This window comes from Nyctibius grandis, chromosome 16 (assembly GCF_013368605.1).
Source record: "Nyctibius grandis isolate bNycGra1 chromosome 16, bNycGra1.pri, whole genome shotgun sequence".
In the NCBI taxonomy this organism is placed as follows: domain Eukaryota; kingdom Metazoa; phylum Chordata; class Aves; order Nyctibiiformes; family Nyctibiidae; genus Nyctibius; species Nyctibius grandis.
In genome coordinates this window covers 5,425,833-5,445,607 of record NC_090673.1, presented here as the reverse complement: position 1 = coordinate 5,445,607, position 19,775 = coordinate 5,425,833, and the positions used below count along the sequence as shown (strand labels likewise).

General features: G+C 63.9%; 1 protein-coding gene across 1 annotated transcript in view; it reads left to right on the top strand.

Moving 5' to 3' along the window:
* The window catches only part of HMCN2 (hemicentin 2), a 36,223-nt gene extending 16,717 nt beyond the window's left edge, over positions 1-19,506 (top strand). The window contains exons 33-83 of the mRNA XM_068413685.1: positions 161-322; positions 682-963; positions 1,095-1,262; positions 1,430-1,543; positions 1,738-1,824; positions 2,339-2,530; positions 2,981-3,154; positions 3,509-3,622; positions 3,898-4,040; positions 4,216-4,366; positions 4,596-4,814; positions 5,059-5,172; positions 5,238-5,425; positions 5,589-5,685; positions 5,951-6,112; positions 6,496-6,609; positions 6,692-6,823; positions 7,316-7,459; positions 7,543-7,702; positions 8,083-8,207; positions 8,291-8,474; positions 8,660-8,757; positions 9,074-9,346; positions 9,443-9,633; positions 9,709-9,790; positions 10,065-10,201; positions 10,320-10,461; positions 10,672-10,819; positions 11,078-11,205; positions 11,322-11,478; positions 11,597-11,718; positions 11,942-12,106; positions 12,198-12,305; positions 12,394-12,528; positions 12,815-12,949; positions 13,071-13,261; positions 13,633-13,846; positions 14,018-14,152; positions 14,226-14,416; positions 14,505-14,586; positions 14,728-14,991; positions 15,741-15,890; positions 16,086-16,223; positions 16,411-16,532; positions 16,630-16,867; positions 17,019-17,081; positions 17,175-17,303; positions 17,430-17,750; positions 17,994-18,113; positions 18,416-18,542; positions 18,665-19,506. Of these exons, the coding sequence (XP_068269786.1) occupies positions 161-322; positions 682-963; positions 1,095-1,262; positions 1,430-1,543; positions 1,738-1,824; positions 2,339-2,530; positions 2,981-3,154; positions 3,509-3,622; positions 3,898-4,040; positions 4,216-4,366; positions 4,596-4,814; positions 5,059-5,172; positions 5,238-5,425; positions 5,589-5,685; positions 5,951-6,112; positions 6,496-6,609; positions 6,692-6,823; positions 7,316-7,459; positions 7,543-7,702; positions 8,083-8,207; positions 8,291-8,474; positions 8,660-8,757; positions 9,074-9,346; positions 9,443-9,633; positions 9,709-9,790; positions 10,065-10,201; positions 10,320-10,461; positions 10,672-10,819; positions 11,078-11,205; positions 11,322-11,478; positions 11,597-11,718; positions 11,942-12,106; positions 12,198-12,305; positions 12,394-12,528; positions 12,815-12,949; positions 13,071-13,261; positions 13,633-13,846; positions 14,018-14,152; positions 14,226-14,416; positions 14,505-14,586; positions 14,728-14,991; positions 15,741-15,890; positions 16,086-16,223; positions 16,411-16,532; positions 16,630-16,867; positions 17,019-17,081; positions 17,175-17,303; positions 17,430-17,750; positions 17,994-18,113; positions 18,416-18,542; positions 18,665-19,007 (8,075 nt within the window). The 3' untranslated portion in view covers positions 19,008-19,506. The remainder of the gene's footprint in view (positions 1-160; positions 323-681; positions 964-1,094; positions 1,263-1,429; positions 1,544-1,737; positions 1,825-2,338; positions 2,531-2,980; positions 3,155-3,508; positions 3,623-3,897; positions 4,041-4,215; positions 4,367-4,595; positions 4,815-5,058; positions 5,173-5,237; positions 5,426-5,588; positions 5,686-5,950; positions 6,113-6,495; positions 6,610-6,691; positions 6,824-7,315; positions 7,460-7,542; positions 7,703-8,082; positions 8,208-8,290; positions 8,475-8,659; positions 8,758-9,073; positions 9,347-9,442; positions 9,634-9,708; positions 9,791-10,064; positions 10,202-10,319; positions 10,462-10,671; positions 10,820-11,077; positions 11,206-11,321; positions 11,479-11,596; positions 11,719-11,941; positions 12,107-12,197; positions 12,306-12,393; positions 12,529-12,814; positions 12,950-13,070; positions 13,262-13,632; positions 13,847-14,017; positions 14,153-14,225; positions 14,417-14,504; positions 14,587-14,727; positions 14,992-15,740; positions 15,891-16,085; positions 16,224-16,410; positions 16,533-16,629; positions 16,868-17,018; positions 17,082-17,174; positions 17,304-17,429; positions 17,751-17,993; positions 18,114-18,415; positions 18,543-18,664) is intronic.
* The last annotated feature ends 269 nt before the right edge of the window (positions 19,507-19,775 follow it).

The window sequence follows — 19,775 nt, the reverse complement described above, 5'->3', positions numbered from 1 at the left end:
TCCTCAGCCTCATCCCTCCCCACACCTGTGTTGACCCACCAGACAGATGTTGGTCTCCTTGGAGCAAGGAGTGCTTTATGTTGAGTAGTATCCAGCTTCTGTGTGGGAACGGGTCCTGCTGGGAACCTGAGAGGAGGCTGCTGTCCCCTTCCCTGGGCAGGTGAGCCCCTCTCTGCCCAGCCTGGGAGCCCAAGGCTGGTGTCTGCAGGAGGAAGCATGCTGTACATCGAGAAGGTACGGCTGGTGGACAAGGGGACATACACCTGCGAGTGCAGGAACGCCGCTGGCAGCAGCAGCAAGGAGCATCACCTGGAGGTGCACGGTGAGCCGGGGGGCCCCAGAGACACAGAGGACCTGTGGGGGTGGCTGAAGGTGCCATGATCTCCCTCAATGCAAGGTCCGTCTGGACCTGAAAGCTCATAGCCATTGCCTGCTGCCTTGGATGCTTTGGAAAGGATGCTGCTAGCGGGGTTAGCTTTGCCCTTCCAGCGTTCCTCTTGGCTCCAAGCTGGTTGCAGCAGGTTTTCACTCCAGCAGCCCAATTGCACTAGTTGCACTCGCTCACGTTTTCTTCGCCCTCCTGGTGCCACCATGCAGACTGATGGCGTTTGTACATCTGCTTGCATATGGCCAAGGGAGTTGCTACAACATCACCTGCATCCTGTGTCCCTCTGCCCACAGTGCTGCCAAGGATCCAGGGCAGCAGCAAAGCCCCGAGGAAGGTTTCTGTCATCAAGGCTGGTGAGACGGTTTTGGAGTGCGAGGCCGTGGGGATGCCACCACCCACAGTGACATGGATGAAGGACGGGCAGCCCGTGGCCAGTGGGAACGGGCTCCTGCTTACGGAGCAGGGGAGGCGGCTGCGCATCACCAAGGCGGAGGTGGCCCATGCAGGACGCTATACTTGCCTGGTGGCAAACACAGCAGGGCAGGAGTGGAGAGAGTTTGACGTTGCGGTGCATGGTAGGGGTTGTGTCCTCAAACTGTACAAGCAGGAGGGTGGGAACAAGCTGGGTTTACTCAGTTTGCCTTGCTCCTCTGCCGTCTCGGTGACTGCTTTGCAAATGGATGTCCATCCTTTTCTGCATCCCCAGTTCCTCCTGAGTTCATTCAAGGATTGGGATCGACAACCAACATCAGTGTGTCTCTGCATGGAGCCCTGACGTTGACCTGCGAGGCCACTGGCGTTCCCCTGCCCACAGTCACCTGGTACTGGGATGGCTCTCCTGTTACCCCCAACGAGCACATGCACATGCTTTCAGGTCAGGGACAAGGCATGGATGCTGTGAGAGATGGGAGCTTTGGAAACATGTTTTGCCCCAATACTGATGGGTTTAAATGCGGCAGAACTCCAGCCCTGCAGGAGCACTGCTGGGATGGGCTGGTGCCCGGATCAGGGCCCTGAGACCTCTCTGCTCCGTGCTTCCAGGGGGCTGGTTGCTGAGGCTCACCCGTGCACGAGCCCAGGATGGTGGCCACTATTCCTGCCTGGCTAGCAACGTAGCTGGGGAGGCCAGGAGGTATTTCCACGTGGAGGTGGAAGGTAAGGAGTGGTCCTCTGTCTGCTGCAGGATTTTTGGTGGGGATTCAAAGTTTCACCCTTGCAGGGACAGTCATGAGTTAAGACTGGGCATGGTGGGAGCTGCAGTGCAGGAGTCCTTTGTGTCTTAGCCTGCGAGCTCAGAGGCTCAGCAATCCTGGATGGCTGCTGAGGTCCCTGATGGCTTGTGTTCCCAGTCCCTCCCCACATCGAGAACGCAGGCGAAGAAGAGACTATCAAAGTGCCCGAGGGCCACCCTGTCACCTGGTCCTGCCTGGCTGAAGGTGAGCATCAGACGGGGAGCGGAGGTGGCGTGAGCAGGTGGGAGATGGGGTCAGGGATCGGAGTCTCCCTTTGGGGCGTGAGGCAAATGGACGGCTCCAGTCGATGACATGAAAATAGCTTAAATTGGCCAAAGAGCTTTTTTGGGACAGTTCCTGGCTTTGCAGTTGGGCTGTCCGGGAAGCGCTGGGGAGGGGGCGCCCACGCGGGGAGCTTGTTCCACGACGTAAGCTCCAATCTTTCCCAAATGGAGCTAAAATTCCTCTAATCTGGTTTCTCCTTTAGTGATGGGAATAATTAATCACCTCCTACTCAGGACAGTTTTCTTTTCTTCTTGCTGGCTCATCCAGCAGCCTCTAAAAACCTGATCCAGATCGTGATAATCTTGGATTTGGGCTGATGTCCCTGCTTCCCAGAAAACCTCCAGCGCAGTGACCCCGGTCAGGCTGTGCACACGCACGGAAGAACTTTGCATGAAGGCCAAAACCTTCCTTTTTGTCTTTCCACCCTGCACAGGCAACCCCCGGCCTAAGATCACCTGGCTGAAGGATGGCCACCCTCTGCCCAGTGGAGACACCTTCTCCATTTCCCCTGATGGGTCCGTGCTCCACATCCCCCGAGCCTCCCTGTCTGATGCTGGCCGCTACTCCTGCGTGGCCTCCAGCTCTGTGGCGAATCAAACCAAGCACTACCTGCTAGACGTTTCAGGTACGAGACTCCTTTGGATGGAGGTAGTCTCAGGTGTGAGCAGGGAACATGGACTTAGAGGGCTTTTAAATTGCCTGCCCCAGGTAGGTGGTGAGGATCCCTTAACCCTACAACCAGCAGCATGGCATGATGTCCTGGACCTGCCAGAAAGTCCTCATGAGAACTCTTGAAGGAAGATAAAGGGTCCATCTAGTGCAGGACCTATCTCTCATGGTGCAGGATTAATCTCTGATGATGGCTTGTGGGAAGGGGGAGAATGTTTTTGGTGTCCCCTGTGCTTTCGAAGGCCAGAGGCTGAAGCTGGGCTTGTGCTGTACGTGCTGCGCGTTTCACATGCTGTGGTCAAGTCCAACTCCCTGAACTTGGATCACGCTCTCTGGTGGGGGATGAAGCGTGGGGAGTCCTGAGTGGGTGCTAATGCTGATCTGCTGTGCAAACACATTTCTGCAGCCAGTCCCACATTTGCTGGAGATGCCCACAATGCCACTGCAGAAGAAGTCACAGTGATCATCAACAACCCCATCTCCCTGGTCTGTGAGGCTCTGGCATACCCATCTCCCAACATCACCTGGCTCAAGGATGAGGTTCCTCTCAAAGCATCTAGAAACCTCCAACTGCTCCCTGGTACTGTGGCAATGTCCGCAGGCTCCGTGTGACTGTGGTGTGGCCCCTTGCTCCATGCCTCGGGGGGTGGGAGTGTGGTCTTTTCTGGGTCTGGCTGTGGTACAGGGCAGTGGGATGGTGAGAAGTTATCGTCTTGCAGGACATCTGATAATAGCTAGAGCCTCCTTGGCAGCATCAGTGGGACAGCACTGGTTTTTATAAGCCTGGAAACTGGGCTCTAGAAGAGCACTAGAGCACCTTAAGTCAGGCTTGCATGTGATCAGCAGGTCCTTTAAGACGCCTTCTTGTGCTGCATGGGGATAGACGGCTCTGGGCTGTGAGTGGTGACCCTCTCAGGAGACTCTCTTTGCCCAGGTGGCCACGGGGTGCAGATCCTAAATGCCCAGGAAGAGGACGCAGGTACATACAGCTGTGTCGTGGCCAGTGAAGATGGGGAGGCCGTGAAGAACTACTCTGTGAAGGTCCTGGGTGCGAGAAGTCTCCATGTCCTTCCTAATTCCTGCAGTGACCCTGCCACTGTAACTGGGGCGGGGGTTCTTCCTTCCCTTCCTGTGCCTTCACCCCGGGGAGCTGCACCTCTTGCAGGTGGTGCTGTCACACACATGATGGCACGAGGCCCCAAAAACCCTCTGGTCTACCCTGGGGAGGGCAAAGGAGCCCATCTGGGGCTGTCGCTGATTAGGGCAGAGCAAGGGCACTGTGGGCTCTTCTCTCATCCCAGCTGCATTGTTTCTCCCCACTAGTTCCTCCTTCGATTGCCAGAGATGACCCTTTGGGGGAGTTTGCCATGAAAGAGGTAAAAGCCAGGGTCAACAGCACGGTGACGCTGGAGTGCGAGACCTGGGCTGTGCCTGAGCCGACCATCCGGTGGTACAAGGACCAGCAGGTGAGGTCCGAACTGCAACCAGGGAGGAGCTGCTGGTTTTGGGGACCCTCCCAGGTGGATGGAGTGGGAAGATACCCTTTATAAGGCTGACTGGGCTCCCTCCCGCTCCTGGGTGGGTAATCCTCCTCCTGTCCTTCTGTTTCTTCCCTGCCTTGGTGCTGGGGTCCCCATGCAGCTCCTGGAAAGTGCTGGCCACATCCAGATCCTCAGCGAGGGGCAGGTCCTTCAGATCAAACCAGCTGGCATCTCAGATTCGGGGCACTACACCTGTGTGGCCACCAACGCCGTGGGAGAAGATGATAGGGACTTCATTGTGCACGTCCAAGGTGAGCCCTGGGTGGCTGGCCAGTGCCTCGAGCAGCAGGTGGGTCAGCAAGAGCAGGGGTCCTTAGTGGGGTCCCTCATGGGAGCAGAGCAGGGTGAGCAGGAAGAGGGTTTGTATATGCTGGAAAAAGGACATCTCCTTGGCCCCAGTCAGGCCGGGGCAGATGCTCTGGTTGCACCTGGGTGTGCGAGTTCCCATTCCCTGCAGCTGACCACAGCCTGTCCCTACAGTGCCGCCCCTCTTCCAGCAGCAGATGAGCCCAAGTGAAGCCCTTGAGATCTTCTACCAGGAGGAAGACCAGGACGGGGAGGTGACAGAGTACCGGCAGGCTGTCCTCGACCAGCCCACTGCGCTCTACTGCGACACCAGTGCCATCCCACCCCCCCGGCTCACTTGGTACAAGGACGGGGAGCCCCTCTCCCCCGGCCCGGGGGTGCTGATGCTGCTAGGTAATGGGCATGGACCCTCCCCGTGGGGCTTGAGGGGGGTTTCCTGGGTTGAGAGCATCCATAGCATGGATGAGACTGGATCCTGCCCCCTTGCTCCTGCCAGCGTGCCCAGCACCTGTGGGACCTGCAGGAGCAGGACCAAGTCACCAGGGCTGCGTGGGGGTTTGGGCACAGTGAGGCGGGAGGGGGAGGTTGGAGGGGACCCTCTGACCCCCCGCAGACCGTCCCCTGCCCTGCGCCGCAGGGGGCCGGGTGCTGCAGCTGCCCGCGGTGCGGGAGGAGGACGGGGGCAGGTACACCTGCGAGGCGGCCAACGCGGCGGGACGGGGCCGGCTGCACTACGAGCTGGAGGTGCTGGGTGAGCACAGGGCTGGGGTGGGGGGGATGGAGGTGTGAGGCAGCCCCGTAACCGCCTGCTTCCAGCTGCCCCAGCCATCCACGGTGGCATGGAGGACCTGGCTGAGGAGGTGATGGCCACCATCAATGGCACCATCCACTTCAAGTGCGAAGCTACTGGGAACCCAGAGCCTGCGGTGTCCTGGCTCTGGAACGACGTCCCCATTGTGGTCGGCCCACGGCACCGGCTCCTGGAAGGTGGCACAGTCCTGCAGGTCGGTGTCCCCCTGGGCAGGGTGGCTGTGCCGGGGCAGGGCATTCTTCCCTCCCCAACGAGGAGGCTGCCCTGGTCCTGCCGGGTGCAGATGTCCCCGTGGGAGCCCCAGCAGCTCCCCGGCTTGGGGCAGTCCTCAGTGGGGCTCCGCTCCCCCTTGGCAGGTGGCTGTGGTGGAGGCAGGTGACACTGGCATCTACACGTGTGTGGCTGAGAACCCAGTCGGGTCAGCTGAGAAGCACTTTGCCCTCACCATGCAGGGTAAGGCATCCCCAGCGACCCTTCCCCAGGTTGCTGATTTACCCCTCTCCTCCTCCTCCTCCTCCTCCCCCTCCACCAGCTGAAGTCTCCCGTGGCTCCTGAACCATCCCCCCGTGCTTGTCACGCTCGCCCCGTGCGAGGAGGTCGAGGTGCCGGCACACTCCAAGCAGGCGAGATGCTCGGTGCGCGTTTCCTCCTGGGGAGAGCCTGGCCTCCACAGTGATGGGTCCCCTCTGGCACTGTCTTTTGGGGTGTGCCGGAGCAGAACCACCCCGGACCGTGGGTGCGAACCCCGAAAGCGTCGATGGTATCATCAACGGCACCGTCTCGCTGGTGTGTGATGTCCCATCCCACCCTGCCGCGGATATCGCCTGGTACAAGGATGGCCGTGTCCTGCGGCTCGGTGAGGAGGTGGCCGTCACCCCAGGTACGCTGGGATGAGCAAGGATGACATCTTGTCCCCCAGGGCTTGTCACAGCCACTGGTGACGGGCTCTAACTCCCCTAACCCGCCCCTCTGGATGCTGCAAGCGGGACTCGAGCTCAGACTTTCAGCCATAACCACACGCTAACAACTTACTGCCGAGTGATCCCTCCTGAAAAGGACCAAGGTGGCTTCCTGCAAACTCTGCGCTGCTGCTCCCCGGGAGCTCAGCACCCCTCTCTGCTGTGCACAGCCTCAGACCTCAAAGAGACTCTGATGGCCAGACACCTCTTGCATGGAGCTTGGCCGGCTGCTGGGGGACAGGGTCAGCTTGCCGGCACGGTGGCCCAGACTCAGCCCTGACTCCCTGCTCTCCACTTCTCCCAGGCTCACGGGTGCTGCAGCTCCCTCGCCTGCAGCTTTCCAGCGCGGGCACCTACACGTGTGTGGTGCTGGATGCGGCCGGCCGGGACGAGAAGAGCTTCATCCTCACTGTCCACGGTAAGTGCCGAGGGCTTGGCCAGGAGCTCTGCCCCATGCGCACACCGAGGGGCTGACAGCAAACCCCGCTCCTCCTCCCCAGGTCCCCCGGGCACTGAGGACCCACAGCAGGAGACGCTGGATGCCGACATGGGGACCCCCCTCGTTCTGACCTGCCACGTCACTGGTGTGCCCGTGCCCGCCGTCACCTGGCTGAAGGATGGGATCCCGCTGGGTATGTGCATGGGGGATGCTGCGCCAGGCTGCCATCCCCAGCCTCACCCCCACCCCCCCGAAGCAGTCCTGCCTCAGTTTCCCCACTTCAAATCCTGTTGCGAGAGAACTGCAGGGCCCCACAGGGCAGGAGGCAGAGCACAAAGGGGCTGGTGTTCTCCCTGCGGGTTTTTGAGAGGCCTCAGGTTCGTTCCTGAGGCTGAAGCGATGGGATGTGAACATGGGATGTGATGGGTAGACATGGGGGTGAGCTCTCTGGGTACCAGCCCTTGGGCTACCTGCTGGGATGGGGTTTTGCCTCCAGACCAGTGGCCCTTTTCTCCTGCAAAGCTCCATGGTGCAAACACCCTGCTCTGCAGACCCCCAACCTCTGCCATAACCAAGTCCCCAAACGTGGGTGCGAGGGGTGGGAAGCAGGGAGTGTGACAGCATGCCTGGGGAGGGCTGGGCGGAGGAGCGCCGCTGCAGCCCCCTTCTCCCCATCTCCTCGCAGAGAGCAGCCCGGAGTGGGGTCTGGTGTCCGGGGGGGGTCAGCTCCAGCTCAGCCCCCTCCAGCCCTTCCACCAGGGCCGATACACCTGCTTGGCGCGGGGCCCGGGTGCCGAGACACGCAAGGACTTCGTGGTGCTGGTGCGAGGTAGGGTGTCCCCACGGGCCCTCCCTCGGAGGGGAGCCTTCCTCCCCCTCCTCCTCCTCAGCCTCCCTCTCTTCTCGGTGCAGTGGCACCCCGGATCACCAGCGCGGGGATCCCCAGCGAGCACAGCGTGTTGGAGGGCAGAGGGGTGAGGCTGGAGTGCCGGGCAGAGGGGCAGCCCACGCCACGGATCTCCTGGCTGAAGGACGGGCAGCCTCTGGGGCTGCAGCCCCCTTCAGGTGCCCGGTGAGTCTGGGGTGGGGGGCACCAGCCCACGGGCTAGCAATGGCCCAGCCCTGTCTGTGCCTCAGTTTCCCCATGTGTAAAAGAGCCGTGCAAGGCGGGCTGAGCTCTGCTGCTTATCCCCTGTCTCCCTGCCTGGGCTGGGATGAGCAGATCCCCGCTGGTTGTCGAGAAGCACCATCCCAGGTTAAGCCCTGATGTGCTGGATGGTGCTGCAGCCCCAGCATGGTCACTGTCACCCTGGCAGGGTCCCAGCTCCTGTGCTGGCCTTGCAGTGCACCCCAAAACCTGCAGGCTGGGTTGCAACCAAGCATAGAGCATCTCTGCTCCATGAGCACGTTAGGGATGAACACACGGGTCACTGCACTGTCCTCCCCGTGCAGGATGTCCCTGGACGGCGGCTCCCTGCTCCTCGAGGGGCTCCAAGCCGACGACTCAGGGACATACACCTGCCTGGCCCGAAACAGTGCGGGCGAAGATGCACGGCTGCACACGCTGAGCGTGCTGGGTGAGCGGGGCTGGGGCCTGCAGGGCAGCACCAGGGCCACCCGCCCCCGACAGCCCCGTCAGCCCCTCTGTCCCCTCGCCCAGTCCCCCCTGCCATCGAGGGAGATGCCGACGACTCAGAGGTGGTCCGTGGCATCCTGTCCACGGTGGTGACGCTGGAGTGCCGGGTGCAGGGGTCCTCTCCGCTGCACGTGAGCTGGCTGAAGGACGGGCTGCCCCTGCGCTTGTCCCCCCGTGTCACCCTGTTCTCAGCCGGGCACGTCCTCCGGTAAGACGAGACCCCAGAGCGATGCTTGGCCGCAGGCTTTGGGGCTGGTGCCCAGGTTTGTTGTGCCAGGATGGCCACAGCTGCACCCCGAAGGTGGCTGTATGTCAGCGTGGAGACCTTGGGGGCAGGGGGGAACCCAGAGCTGATGTCTCCTCCCTTTCCCCGTGGCCCGCTCCATGGCGTAGGATCTCCCAGGCACAGGTCTCTGACGCCGGGCTCTACACCTGCATCGCCTCCAGCCAGGCAGGGGTGGCCGACCGCAGCTTCGTCCTGCAGATACGGGGTACGGGGCAGCCGGGGGTTTGGGGAGAGAAGAGCAGGGGGCACCCAAGCACCAATTTTGCTGGCAAAGCACGCATTGGGCTTTGCAGCTCTGTTTGTAAGCAGGGTCCTGAGCCGGCCCTTGGCTGCCGGGGTGGGCTCAGGGAGGATGGAGCAAGGCAGGACCAGCCTGAATGCAGTCTCAGAGCACCCTGTGGGGAGGCTGAGCCACCTCTGGGTGCTTGCAGGACACCAGGGAATTGCCGAACCCATCCCCAGTGCCTGGGGACCTGGCTTTGCTCCCACAGCTTCGCTAACGGGGACTGTTCCCTCCACAGTGCCCCCCATCCTGGAGAGCCCAGCGAGCAGTGAGGAGCAGGTGGTGGCTGAGGGCTCTGATGTCACCTTCACCTGCGAAGCCACCGGGTCCCCAGCACCGGCGGTGACCTGGCTGAAGGACGGCGAGCCCCTGGCATGGCAGAGCAACCGTGTGCCAGGTGGCCCGCGGCTGAGCCTGGTGGCCGTGGGGCCAGCCGATGCAGGGGTGTACTCCTGCCTGGTGGCCAACGAGGTGGGGGATGCCACCAAAGCCTTTCACCTCCTGGTGATGGGTGCGTGTCTGCCCCCGGGGATTCGGGAGAGACAGCCAGCCAAATTTTTGGGAGCACCGAGGGGATGAGCCTCCCACCTCGCCGTGTGCCTTGCAGAGCCGCCCCGCGTCGAGGCTGCGCCCCATCCCACTGAGATGTCCATCGCCGCCGGCACCCCGCTGGAGCTGACGTGTGTGGTGACAGGTGTTCCCATGCCCACTGTAACCTGGGAGAAGGATGGGCAGCTGCTGGCGGGGCCCTGGCTCATGTCGGGGAATGAGAGCACCCTCCACATCGAGAGCACAAAGGTAGGGGCTCCTCTTTCTTCTCCTCATGTGTGTTTTCTTTTTGTGCCTCAATTTTTCCCTCCTGGCTCTGCACAGGTGGCTGATGCTGGCTTGTACACCTGCCTGGCTGCTAGCCCTGCCGGGGAGGACAGCAGGAGCTTCCATGTCAGCATCCAAGGTAACGTGGCCCCAGCGGTGCAGCGAGGAGGGTGCTAGCAGGGTGTTCTGGGGTGGTCAGAGCTCTGGGGGACCAGGGAGCTGGAGCATCCCCTGGGATCGCTGTGGGGTGGAGGGGAAGAGCGGTTGGGGCTGTCAGGCCTCCGTTGGGTGGGATCTGGAGCACAGTGTGGTGGTCCTGCGGAGCAGGGGGGCTGTGTGTGACTTATGGGGACAGGCACGGCGGTGCCCACCCCACGTGGCACCCCCTGACGTGCCTGACACGTGTCCTACAGCACCTCTCAGCATCGCGAGCGTTGGAGAGACCCACAGCATCACTGCTGTGGCGGGGGGGCAGCTCATCCTGGAGTGTCCTGAGGATGCTGTGCCACCCCCCCACATCGAGTGGCACCGGGAGGGCTCCCTGCTGCGGGTGCGTGCGGTGGGACCTGGGGTGGTGCAGGGGCTGGGGTGCGCCTTCCCCAGCCCTGTCGGGCTTGTGGCGGGGAGATGCGAGGAGAGCTGCTGACGGGGGGTCCCGGGGGTGGCAGGAGGATGCCCGTAGGCGGGTCCTGGCCGGGGGACGCTTCCTGCAGATCCGGGCCGTGGGGGCGGCGGACGGCGGGGAGTACGGCTGCAGGGCCACCGACACGCCGGGGGACACCAGCCCGCGGGTCCATGTGGAGGTTCTTGGTGAGCCGCGATGCCTTGCTACAGGGCTTTGCTGGCAGCTCCGTCCCTGTTAGTTCAGGGATGTGTAATATTATGGGGTGTCCTAAGGTTAGGGTAATGGGAAGGGGGAGATGGATGGTCCCCAAGGCCCAGTGCTGCTCTGGGCTGACCTTCTCCATCCCCTGAGCCCTGTCTCTGCCTTCCCGCGGTGCCGGCTGGGCGCTGCTGCAGTGGCCCCGGAGATCCAGCCGGGCACCGAGGAGGAGAGGGTGCTGCTGAATGGCTCCGTGGTGCTGCCGTGCCAGGCCGAGGGCTGGCCCGTGCCCCGGGTGACGTGGCAGAAGGACGGCCGGCTCCTGCCTCTCCGTGGGAGCAACAGGTATGAGGTTCTGCGGGTTGGTGGCACCAAGAGCTGGCTTTGGGGTCCTACCACCCTCCACCTCAGTAGGTGTTTTGGGGTGCCTGGAGCAGACACAGCCCTGTCTCCCCGTGAAGGGCTGTGCTCTGTCCCCACGCCAGCTCAGCAGACACGTGGCACCTATGGTTGCAATGGCACATGCCACCTTCCCAGCCCCGTGTCCCCATGCGTTGCAGCCCGTGCAGAGTCCCCACGGGCTCCCCTGCTCTCCCTCCCCAGGCTGCAGCTCCTGCCAGGCGGGTCCCTGCAAATCGACCCCGTTCAGGTCCAGGATTCGGGCTACTACCTCTGCATGGCATCGAGCCCCGCCGGCTCTGACCGCCGAGGCCTGGACCTCCACGTCCTGGGTAAGGGGAAGAGCCTGCCGGATCCCTCCTGGGCTCACCCCCTGCTGCTGGGCTGCTCTCATTGGTGCAGCGATGTGCTGCCGTCCTCTGCTCACCGCTGCCGTGCCCTTCCGCAGTCCCTCCTGCCATCGCCCTCTCACCCTCCAACCTCACCGTGCTGGCTCAGCAGCCAGCCACGCTGGGCTGCGATGCCTGGGGATCCCCCGAGCCCCAAGTCAGGTGGGAGAAGGACGGTCACCCCTTGAACCTGCACCTCCCGCCTGGCGCCTACAGGTACCCGCAGCACCTGCCACCTCGCCCCTGAAGGGTCCTGCCCTAAGGTGGGGTTTGCCCCCTCTTGCTGCTCCCCACGGGGCAAGGGCTGACCCTGACACATGCTCTGCCCGTACAGCTTGCAGTCCTCGGGGTCGCTGCTCATCACCAGCCCCGGTCCCAGGGATGAGGGGTGGTTTGAGTGCATCGCCACCAACGCTGCCGGGGAGGCACATAAGGTCTTCTTTGTGTCCGTCCACGGTGAGTTCCTGGGGGCTGTGGGTCTTGCTGCGAGCGGCTTTCCTGGGGTCAGTCACCACCTCGGGTGTGATGTGGGTGTGCACCAGCCCTCCATGGGGTTGGGTCCCCTCTAGAGGACTTGGCAAGAGGGGAAATAGAAATATCTGTGCCTATGTGTATGGGGATGGGATCCTCTTCATCATTTCCACACAGCCCTGCTCACCTCCCTCCCTCCCTTCTCCAGTGCCTCCCACTATTGCTGATGACCTTACGGATGTGGTTGTCACCCGGCTGTCCCCCGCGGTCCTCACCTGCTACGCCTCCGGCGTGCCCCCACCCACGGTGTCATGGAGCAAGGAGGTGGCTCAGCTGGGCAGCCGAGGAGGGGGCTACCGCGTCCTGCCCACAGGTATGGGCACGGGGCAGCATAGGAGCCCCAGTGGGGCGGGGGGTCCCCCCCAGCCCTCCCGCCGCCTCCCCCCTGCCCGCTCTCTTCCCAGGGGCCCTGGAGATCCGGCGGGTGCTGCCTGCCCATGCCGGTCACTACACCTGCACGGCGAGGAGCGCTGCTGGCACGGCCCGAAAACACCTCCGGCTCGCGGTGCACGGTACGCCTGGCTCCCGGCGGTCCTGCTCCCTGTGCCTTGGCCCACCTTGGGGGAGTCCTGGTGGGCAGTGCTTCCCTGCCACCCGCAGAGCCCCCCGCCTTGAAGCCCCTGCCCGGCATGGTGATGGTGATGGTCAATGCCAGCGTGGTGCTGTCCTGCGAGGCAACCGGAGTGCCCCGGCCGGAGCTCACCTGGCAGAAGGACGGTGTCGGCATTGATGGAGGTGAGTGGGAACCCGCTGGGGGCTGGCAGAACCCACGCTGCCTGCCAGCCTTCGCCTGGGGGGGAGATTTGAGTGTCCTGGGGGTGGTAGGCATCCCAGCAAGGTGCTGGGTGGCACCATGGATGTGTCCTCCTGGCTCCCCGGCTGCCAACCAAGGTGGGTGCAGCGGCTGCTGGAGCCGTTCCCCGGGGACTCCCCAGGAAGAGACACTTCTGCAGGCGAAGCAGCCCCCGCATGCCATCCATCCGTGCCCCATCCTGCCCTTCATTCCTGCCCATCCCTGTAGGGCCTGGGCTGAAGGTGCTTCCCGACGGGCAGCTGCACCTCCTCCGAGCCTCCCCAGGGGATGCGGGCACCTACCTGTGCGTGGCTCGCAACCCCTCGGGCACCGCTGCGGGGAGGACTAGGCTGATCGTGCAAGGTAGGGCAGGACCAGGGCCCCAGCGCTCGCCCGCTCCGCTGCTCGGCTCCTTCCCCAGCACCTCGCTGTGAAACGTGGCTGTTGAGGTGCGGGCCAGTCCCTGACCTCCTGCCCCATCCAGTGCCCCCTGTCATCGCCGCCAGCCCAGCAGAGCTGGCTGTCCTGGAGGGGCTGGAGGTGCTGCTGCCCTGTGCCACCCATGGCGTCCCCGAGCCTCGCGTGTCCTGGAGCCGGGAGGGAGCCCCGGTGCGGGGCGGCGGGGGGAAGGCCACCGTCCTGCCCTCTGGGGACCTGCTGCTGCGGGATGTCCAGGTGAGCACTGTCCCCTGCTCCAGCTGATCTAGCTGTAAGGCCAGAGAGCTGGGAAACAAGTGTTGCTGCTGAACAGAAACGCCAGGTTGTTCTGTGCCCTGCCGTGTCCCTGGGCTGGGGCTAGTAGGATGAGGTGTCACTTAGCCAAGCCGCGTCCTGGCTGATTTCAAAAATGTCTGGCAGAGGGAGAGCCTTGTTCAGTCCTTTGCAACAGGCTGGCTGGTCAGGGCAGGCTGGAAAAAGTGGCCGTGGCTGAGCTGTGGCTTTTTGGGTGCACAACAGCCAGCAGAGATGCAGCCCAGCGAGCCAGGGCTGTGGCCGGACCCCAGACCCAAGCTGACCCCCTCACATCCTCCCCTTTCCCTGTGCAGGAAGGGGACGCCGGGAGCTATTCCTGCACCGCGGTGAACTCGGCTGGGAGGGCTGTCCGCCGGCTCGCCCTCTCCGTCCACACCCTGCCCACCTTCACCCACCTGCCCAGAGACGTCACCCTGAGCTGGGGCGAGAGGGTGGAGCTGGTGTGTGCCGCTGCGGGCAGCCCCCAGCCCCGCATCTCCTGGACAGCCAACGGGCAGCTCGTCACCGGTGCGTGGGCAGGGGGTAAAGGATGCCGAGCTTGGGGGGAGGACGTGATTCTGGTGCCATCCCAGTCCTTGTTCCAGCTTTTGGGGTCCTTGGGGTGCCGGCATGTCCGGATGTGTGGGGTTACAACCAGCTGGTCCCTAACCACACTTTCTGGGGGTTTGCACCCTGCAGATGGTGTGTCGGGGCAGAGCGGCCAGAGCACCCTGTGGCGGGAGGCAGCCACCCGTGCCGACAGCGGGACCTACGTCTGCCATGCCGAGAACAGCGCCGGTGCCATCAGGGCCACCGCCTTTGTCTCTGTCAGAGGTAGGTGCTAGTGGGGAAACCAGGGTGCCCATTCAGCCCTCCTCCTCCTCTGCCACTCCTCTCCCTTTCCCAGAGCCACCCGTCATAGGGGGGGACCCCAGCACCTACCAGGTGGAGCCCCCCGGGGGTGATGCCCTCCTCGACTGTGACGCCCAGGGCCACCCTGCGCCCCTCATCCGCTGGAGCAAAGAAGGGGTGCCAGTGGCGGCCGGCAGGCGCCTGCGTCTGCTGCAGAACGGCTCCCTGGCCATCCACGCTGTGGGGGTGAGTGGGGTCTGCGGGGTTGCTGACATGTTTTGGGAAGATTTTATGGCGAAGTGAAGCATGGTGCTAATGTCTTTGGTGCCACCAGAGCGCTGACACAGGGCACTACCGGTGCGTGGCAGAGAATGATGCGGGCACGGCGGTGAAGGTTGTCACCCTGGCGCTGCAGAGTGAGTGCTGCCACTCTTTGCCCTCCCCTTTTGAGGGACTGCAAATCACGTCACCCCCCTCGGACTCCCCCTGACCCCTGGGGAATGGCCCCAACAGCACCGGGGTGCTACGGCACTGCCCGTATCCCTCTCCCTGCCCAGGTGCCCCCGCGGTGGCGGTGATGCCAGGAGCGGTGGTGGTGGGCACCGGGCAGCGGGTGCTGCTGCACTGTGCCGTGTCGGGGGAGCCCACCCCCTCCATGCAGTGGTGGCGGGACGGGGAGCCGCTGCCCGAGGGTGCCCGCGTCCTGCCCAACGCCACACTGCTCCTGCCCGCCGCCACCCACCACGACGCCGGCAATTACTCCTGCCTGGCTCGCAACGCCCTGGGCTCCGCCATCGCCCACGCCTCCCTGGCTGTCCAAGGTGGGTGTCTGCTCTGGGGCTTGGGGGGCTTCTGGCTGGCGCGGGGGGCTGGGGCTGCCCGCAGCACCTTTACACCCTGGGGTGAGATCTCCTCCACAGTGGTTTGGAGGGACGTTGCCTTTCCCTGCTTGCTCTAAACCACTTGATTCATACCCTAGTTTGCCCTCTCCTGTCTCTTCTGCTGCTCATCTGAAGGTCAGCCTTACCCGAGCAGCCGCCGCGTGTCCCAGCTCGCCTCTCCCCAGCCTTCCTGCATTTGCTGCCCGTGATTCAATTCCCGTCTCCCAGGGGCTCTGTTTAACGCACAGGCACATCCTCCTGGGGAGCAGCGGGCCGGGCTGGCTGGCAGCGAGGAGGAAGCGCCGGGTGCCCTGCGTGCCCTCTGCACAGCTGCTGGCTCCTGCTGCCAGGCACGCCGGAGGAGAGGCAAATAAAACCTTGGGGCTGGGGCCAGGAACGTGGGGGTTGATACGGAGCAGGGTTTGGGGGCTTTTAGTTAATGAGCAAAAGGCACAGAGCCACGCTTGCAGCATCCCCTGTCAACGTGGCACCACGCTGCCCGCGCCCGCGGGGTCTTTGGGGACTGCGCAGCCAGGCAGGGGCGCTGCCCGCGTTGCTCTGGCTGCCTTCACCTCCAGAAAACGAGGTTTTCTTGACACACAAATTATTGGGAAGGGAGACAGGGAAGCACCCTGCTCTGCCACAGGAGAGCAGCCCCAAAGCCGCTGCCCCTGTCCCTTTCGCCCCAGGGGAGCCTCACCAGGTGCGGGGCAGCCTGGTCGGTGTCATCAACGCCCATGAGCTCGGTGTTGCCACCCTTGATGCCAGCGTGCTGGATGACCCGCCCTCCGGCACTGCCGCCATCCGGAGCAGCATCAGCAGCATCCCACCGGCCGTTGGTAAGTGGTCACCCCCACCCTCACCCCAGGGAGGATTTTGGTCTGCATCAGGTGAAAATCTTGGGGAAAAGATTCCCCCCTCACCCCTAAAAGCAGCACATGACATCTGTGCTGTGCCCCTTGGGCGAGGAGGACTGGATGCTCCCTTAGGAGGGGGCTGGCTCCGTGGTGACACACTTTCTCCCCCACCTCCAGGGCCGCTGATGCGGGTGCTGGTCGCCATCATCGCCCCCGTTTACTGGTCCTTGGCACACACTGGTGGGGAGGCCCGGAGTGGGTTCCTGCTCACCCGGGGCACCTTCCGGCACGAGTCCCAGCTGGAGTTTGCCACAGGTGAGGGACACCAGGAGCCCCAGGTGCGACTGGGGCTGCGGAGCCTGGTCCTGCCCGGCTCAAGTCTCCATCTCCCCCACGCACCGTCGCCGGGGGCTCAGCCCATCGCTGGGCTGAGCTTCGCAGCCGGAGCTGGAGCTGTGTTTGGGGGTGCTGTGGGCTGCGGCTCACGGCTCTCCCCTGGCAGGGGAGCTGCTGCGGGTCACCCACCTCGCCCGGGGCGCGGATGCCGCTGGTGCTTTGCTGCTGGACAGCGTGATCCGCGGCTCCGTGCCGGAGAGCGTCGGCGAGGCCGCGGTACTGCTGCAGGTGCCAGCGCTGCCCGTCCTCCCTGCAGGGCTGTAACTCCTGTGCTGGGAGCCCAGGGGGGTCCATGGCCTGATTCCTCCTCCCTGCCTCTCCCCAGGACTTCAGCGAGCGCTACGTGCAGACGGGCACGGGGCAGATCTCAGGGGGCTCGGTGCAGAGCTTCCTGCGGGACGGGCACATCACCCGTGCCCGCTGCAATCACACCATCGTGTATGACCCCACCGCGGGCCCGCAGCCCCCCTGGGTGCAGCACGTCCGGGCCAGCGCCATCAAAGCCTCCTACGATCCAGCCTCGGAGGAGCTCCGCTTCCAGCTCTGCGCATCGCTTGAAGCAGGTAACAAGGGCATTCCCAGGGATGGAGACAGAGATGCTGGGATCCCTCGTTGGTCCTGGGATCCCTCGTTGGTCCTGGGTGGCTGCAAGGGTGCAAAGGTCACGTCCCTGCAGTGACGTGTCCCTTCTCATCATCTCTGCTTGGTTCCCAGGGGCCGACAGAGACCAGTGCCCAGCAGGATTCATCCTGGGCCCTCAACAGCTGTACTGCGTTGGTACGGGCCCTTCCCAAGGGGGGCATGAGGATGGTGAGGGGCAGCTGCTGTATGGTGCCACCTCCCCAACCCCATCCCTGCTCTGCTCCCCAGATGTCGATGAATGCACTGAGGGGTCCCACGCCTGCCGCTACAACCAGCTCTGCCTAAACGCCGCAGGGACGTACCGCTGCGCCTGCCCTCCCGGCTACCGCTCGCTGGGCGCTGGCTGGCCGTGCTTGGGTAGGAGCTGCAGTCTGAGGGGACATGTCCTTGGGCACAGGGCACCAGGCCATGGTCACCCCCCTGCCCTGCTCCAGCCTCAGTTTCCCTATGCAGCTCTAACTCCCTGGCTCTTTTCTCCACCAGACATAAACGAGTGCCTGCAGTTTCCCCCACCGTGTGCCTTTGAGTGCCGTAACCTCCGGGGCTCCTATGAGTGCCTGTGCCCCCCTGGCAAGACCCTGCTGCCAGGGGGCGAGTGCAGCAGAGCAGGGGAAGATGGAGGGGGCACAACGGGCAGCACCCCCCGGGACCCCTCCCTGCGCTGGCTGGGGCCGAGCAGCCGCCCGCAGGGACAGTCCTTCCGCACCCAGCTCGCCCTGCGCCGCGTGGCCAAGGCTGCAGGGCTGGGGGCCCGGGGCCCCCCCTGCCCCACGGGCTTTGTCAAGAGGAACGGCACCTGCACCGGTGAGTGTGCGCAGGGGAAATGTTCGGGAAGGGCTTTGCAGGGAGTTCAGAGGCCGCTTTGTGCCCAAAAGGCGGCTCCTGTGCCCGTTGCTGCCCCGTCTCCCGTTCTGTTTGGACCCCTGTTTGCGGGGTCAGGGTCTCCTCGGCCTCGGCTGTGCTGGGAAGGGGAGGGGAGAGCCAGGCTGCCCCAGGGCACTGGGGACCAATGCTTCCCCACTTGGCTTCACCCCTCTCGCCCCGCAGACCTCAACGAGTGCCAGACGCTGAAGCAGTGCCAGCACGAGTGCAGGAACAGCCCCGGCAGCTACCGCTGCCTCTGCCCCCCCGGCTACCAGCTGCTGCCCAACGGGAAGACCTGCCACGGTCAGTGTGGGGGTGCCGGGGGGATGCCCCTGCCCTGGCAGGATGCCTGTGTCCCTCGGGGTTGGCCTGGGTCCCCATGGTGCCCTGGTGTCAGCCCTGCTGCAAGAAATCCAGAGTCCATCTTCACCCAGGGGAGGGTTGTTCCCAGGCTCAGCACCCCAACCAGTCCGGGTGCTTTTTTCTCGCTGCCCCCGTGTCTGAGACCCCAGGGAGGGGGGAAATATGTAGGACCTGGGGTTTGAATCCCCATCTCAGCTCGGGGCACATAGGTACCCTCAGACCTGTCTCCTCTCTGCCCGCAGATGTGGATGAGTGCGCAGAGGGCACGACGCAGTGCGGCTTGAGCCAGATGTGCTTCAACACCCGCGGAGGTGCCCAGTGCGTGGACGTGCCGTGCCCGGCCGGGTACCGGAGAGGCTCCAGCCCTGGGTGAGTCCTGCCATGGTCTGGGGGTGCCTGTCCCCTGCCCTTTCTCATGGCATCGTGGACCCGGGCATCCTGGCCGCTCCTGCCCCCCTGCCACGTCCCGTGTCCCCCCGGCTCTCGTGCAGGGTGTGTGTCGGTGCCTGCACCCCGGACTGCGGCTTGGCCGGGCCCCCCACGCTGCGGTACCAGCTGCTCACCCTGCCCCTTGGCATCGCTGCCGGCCGGGACGTGGTGCACCTCACCCCGGCTGCTGCCCTCCGCCACCGCCCCGTCTTCACGCTGCTGGAGCGGGAGCCCCACAGCCCCTTCGCCCTCCGCACCGAGCGGGGCCATGGCATCGTCTCCACCCTGCGCCCGCTGCGGGACCCCGGCACCCACCGCCTCAAAGTGCAGGCGCTGGTCCCAGGCGGGCAGCGGGCACCCAGTACCTTCCTCCTCCTCATCTCTGTCTCGCCATACCCCTACTGACACAGCCGAGGGACGGGAGGCGACGCAGGGTCACGTCTCCTCCTGTCCCTCACCACCGTGCCGGTGGGGGCACATGGTTCAGGGAGAGCTGAGCGTGCACCTTTCCTCTCCCCCCTGGACCCCCCCTTGCTTCTCCCTACCCCCCAGCAGCTCCTGCCTGCGGTGCCTTCACCCCAGGGCCAGCCCCTGATTCAGCAGGGCCCTGGGGGGGGACAACACATCCCGCCAGCCTCTCGCAATCAGGTGTTGTTGCAACCCCGCAACTCGCACCAGCAGCTCCGGAGCAAACACGGCTCTGGGTGGCCTTGGCCGCGATCAGCCCCCAGGTAGAGGGAGGGGGATGAGCGGGGTGACAGCGGCTGGCGAGGGCCCCGCCAGGGTGCAGGGTGCGAGCCCCCAGGCTGGGGAGGGCGCAGGGCACCCCGGCATTAACCACATATTAAATTTGAAATAGCTTTGTGTTCAATTTTTAATTTTTTTTTAATCCACTTGGTTTCTGTGTACATTTATTTATTTATGGTTTTGTTCCCAATAAAGGTGTTTTGTGGATAAATATCAGCTGTGCCTGAAGAAAGCAGCTTCCTGCAGCGTTCGGGTGGAGTAGAGGGGGATGCTCCAGCAGCAGCCCTGACTCCCCGGGGCTTTGGGCACCTCCCTGCATGGCCTTGGACCAGAGAAGTGAGATTGTCTGGATGTGGCAAGGCTTAGGGCCAATGTCCAGCACCTGAAGGTCCAATCCTGCACCAGCCTCGGGTCCCTTGGTCAGTG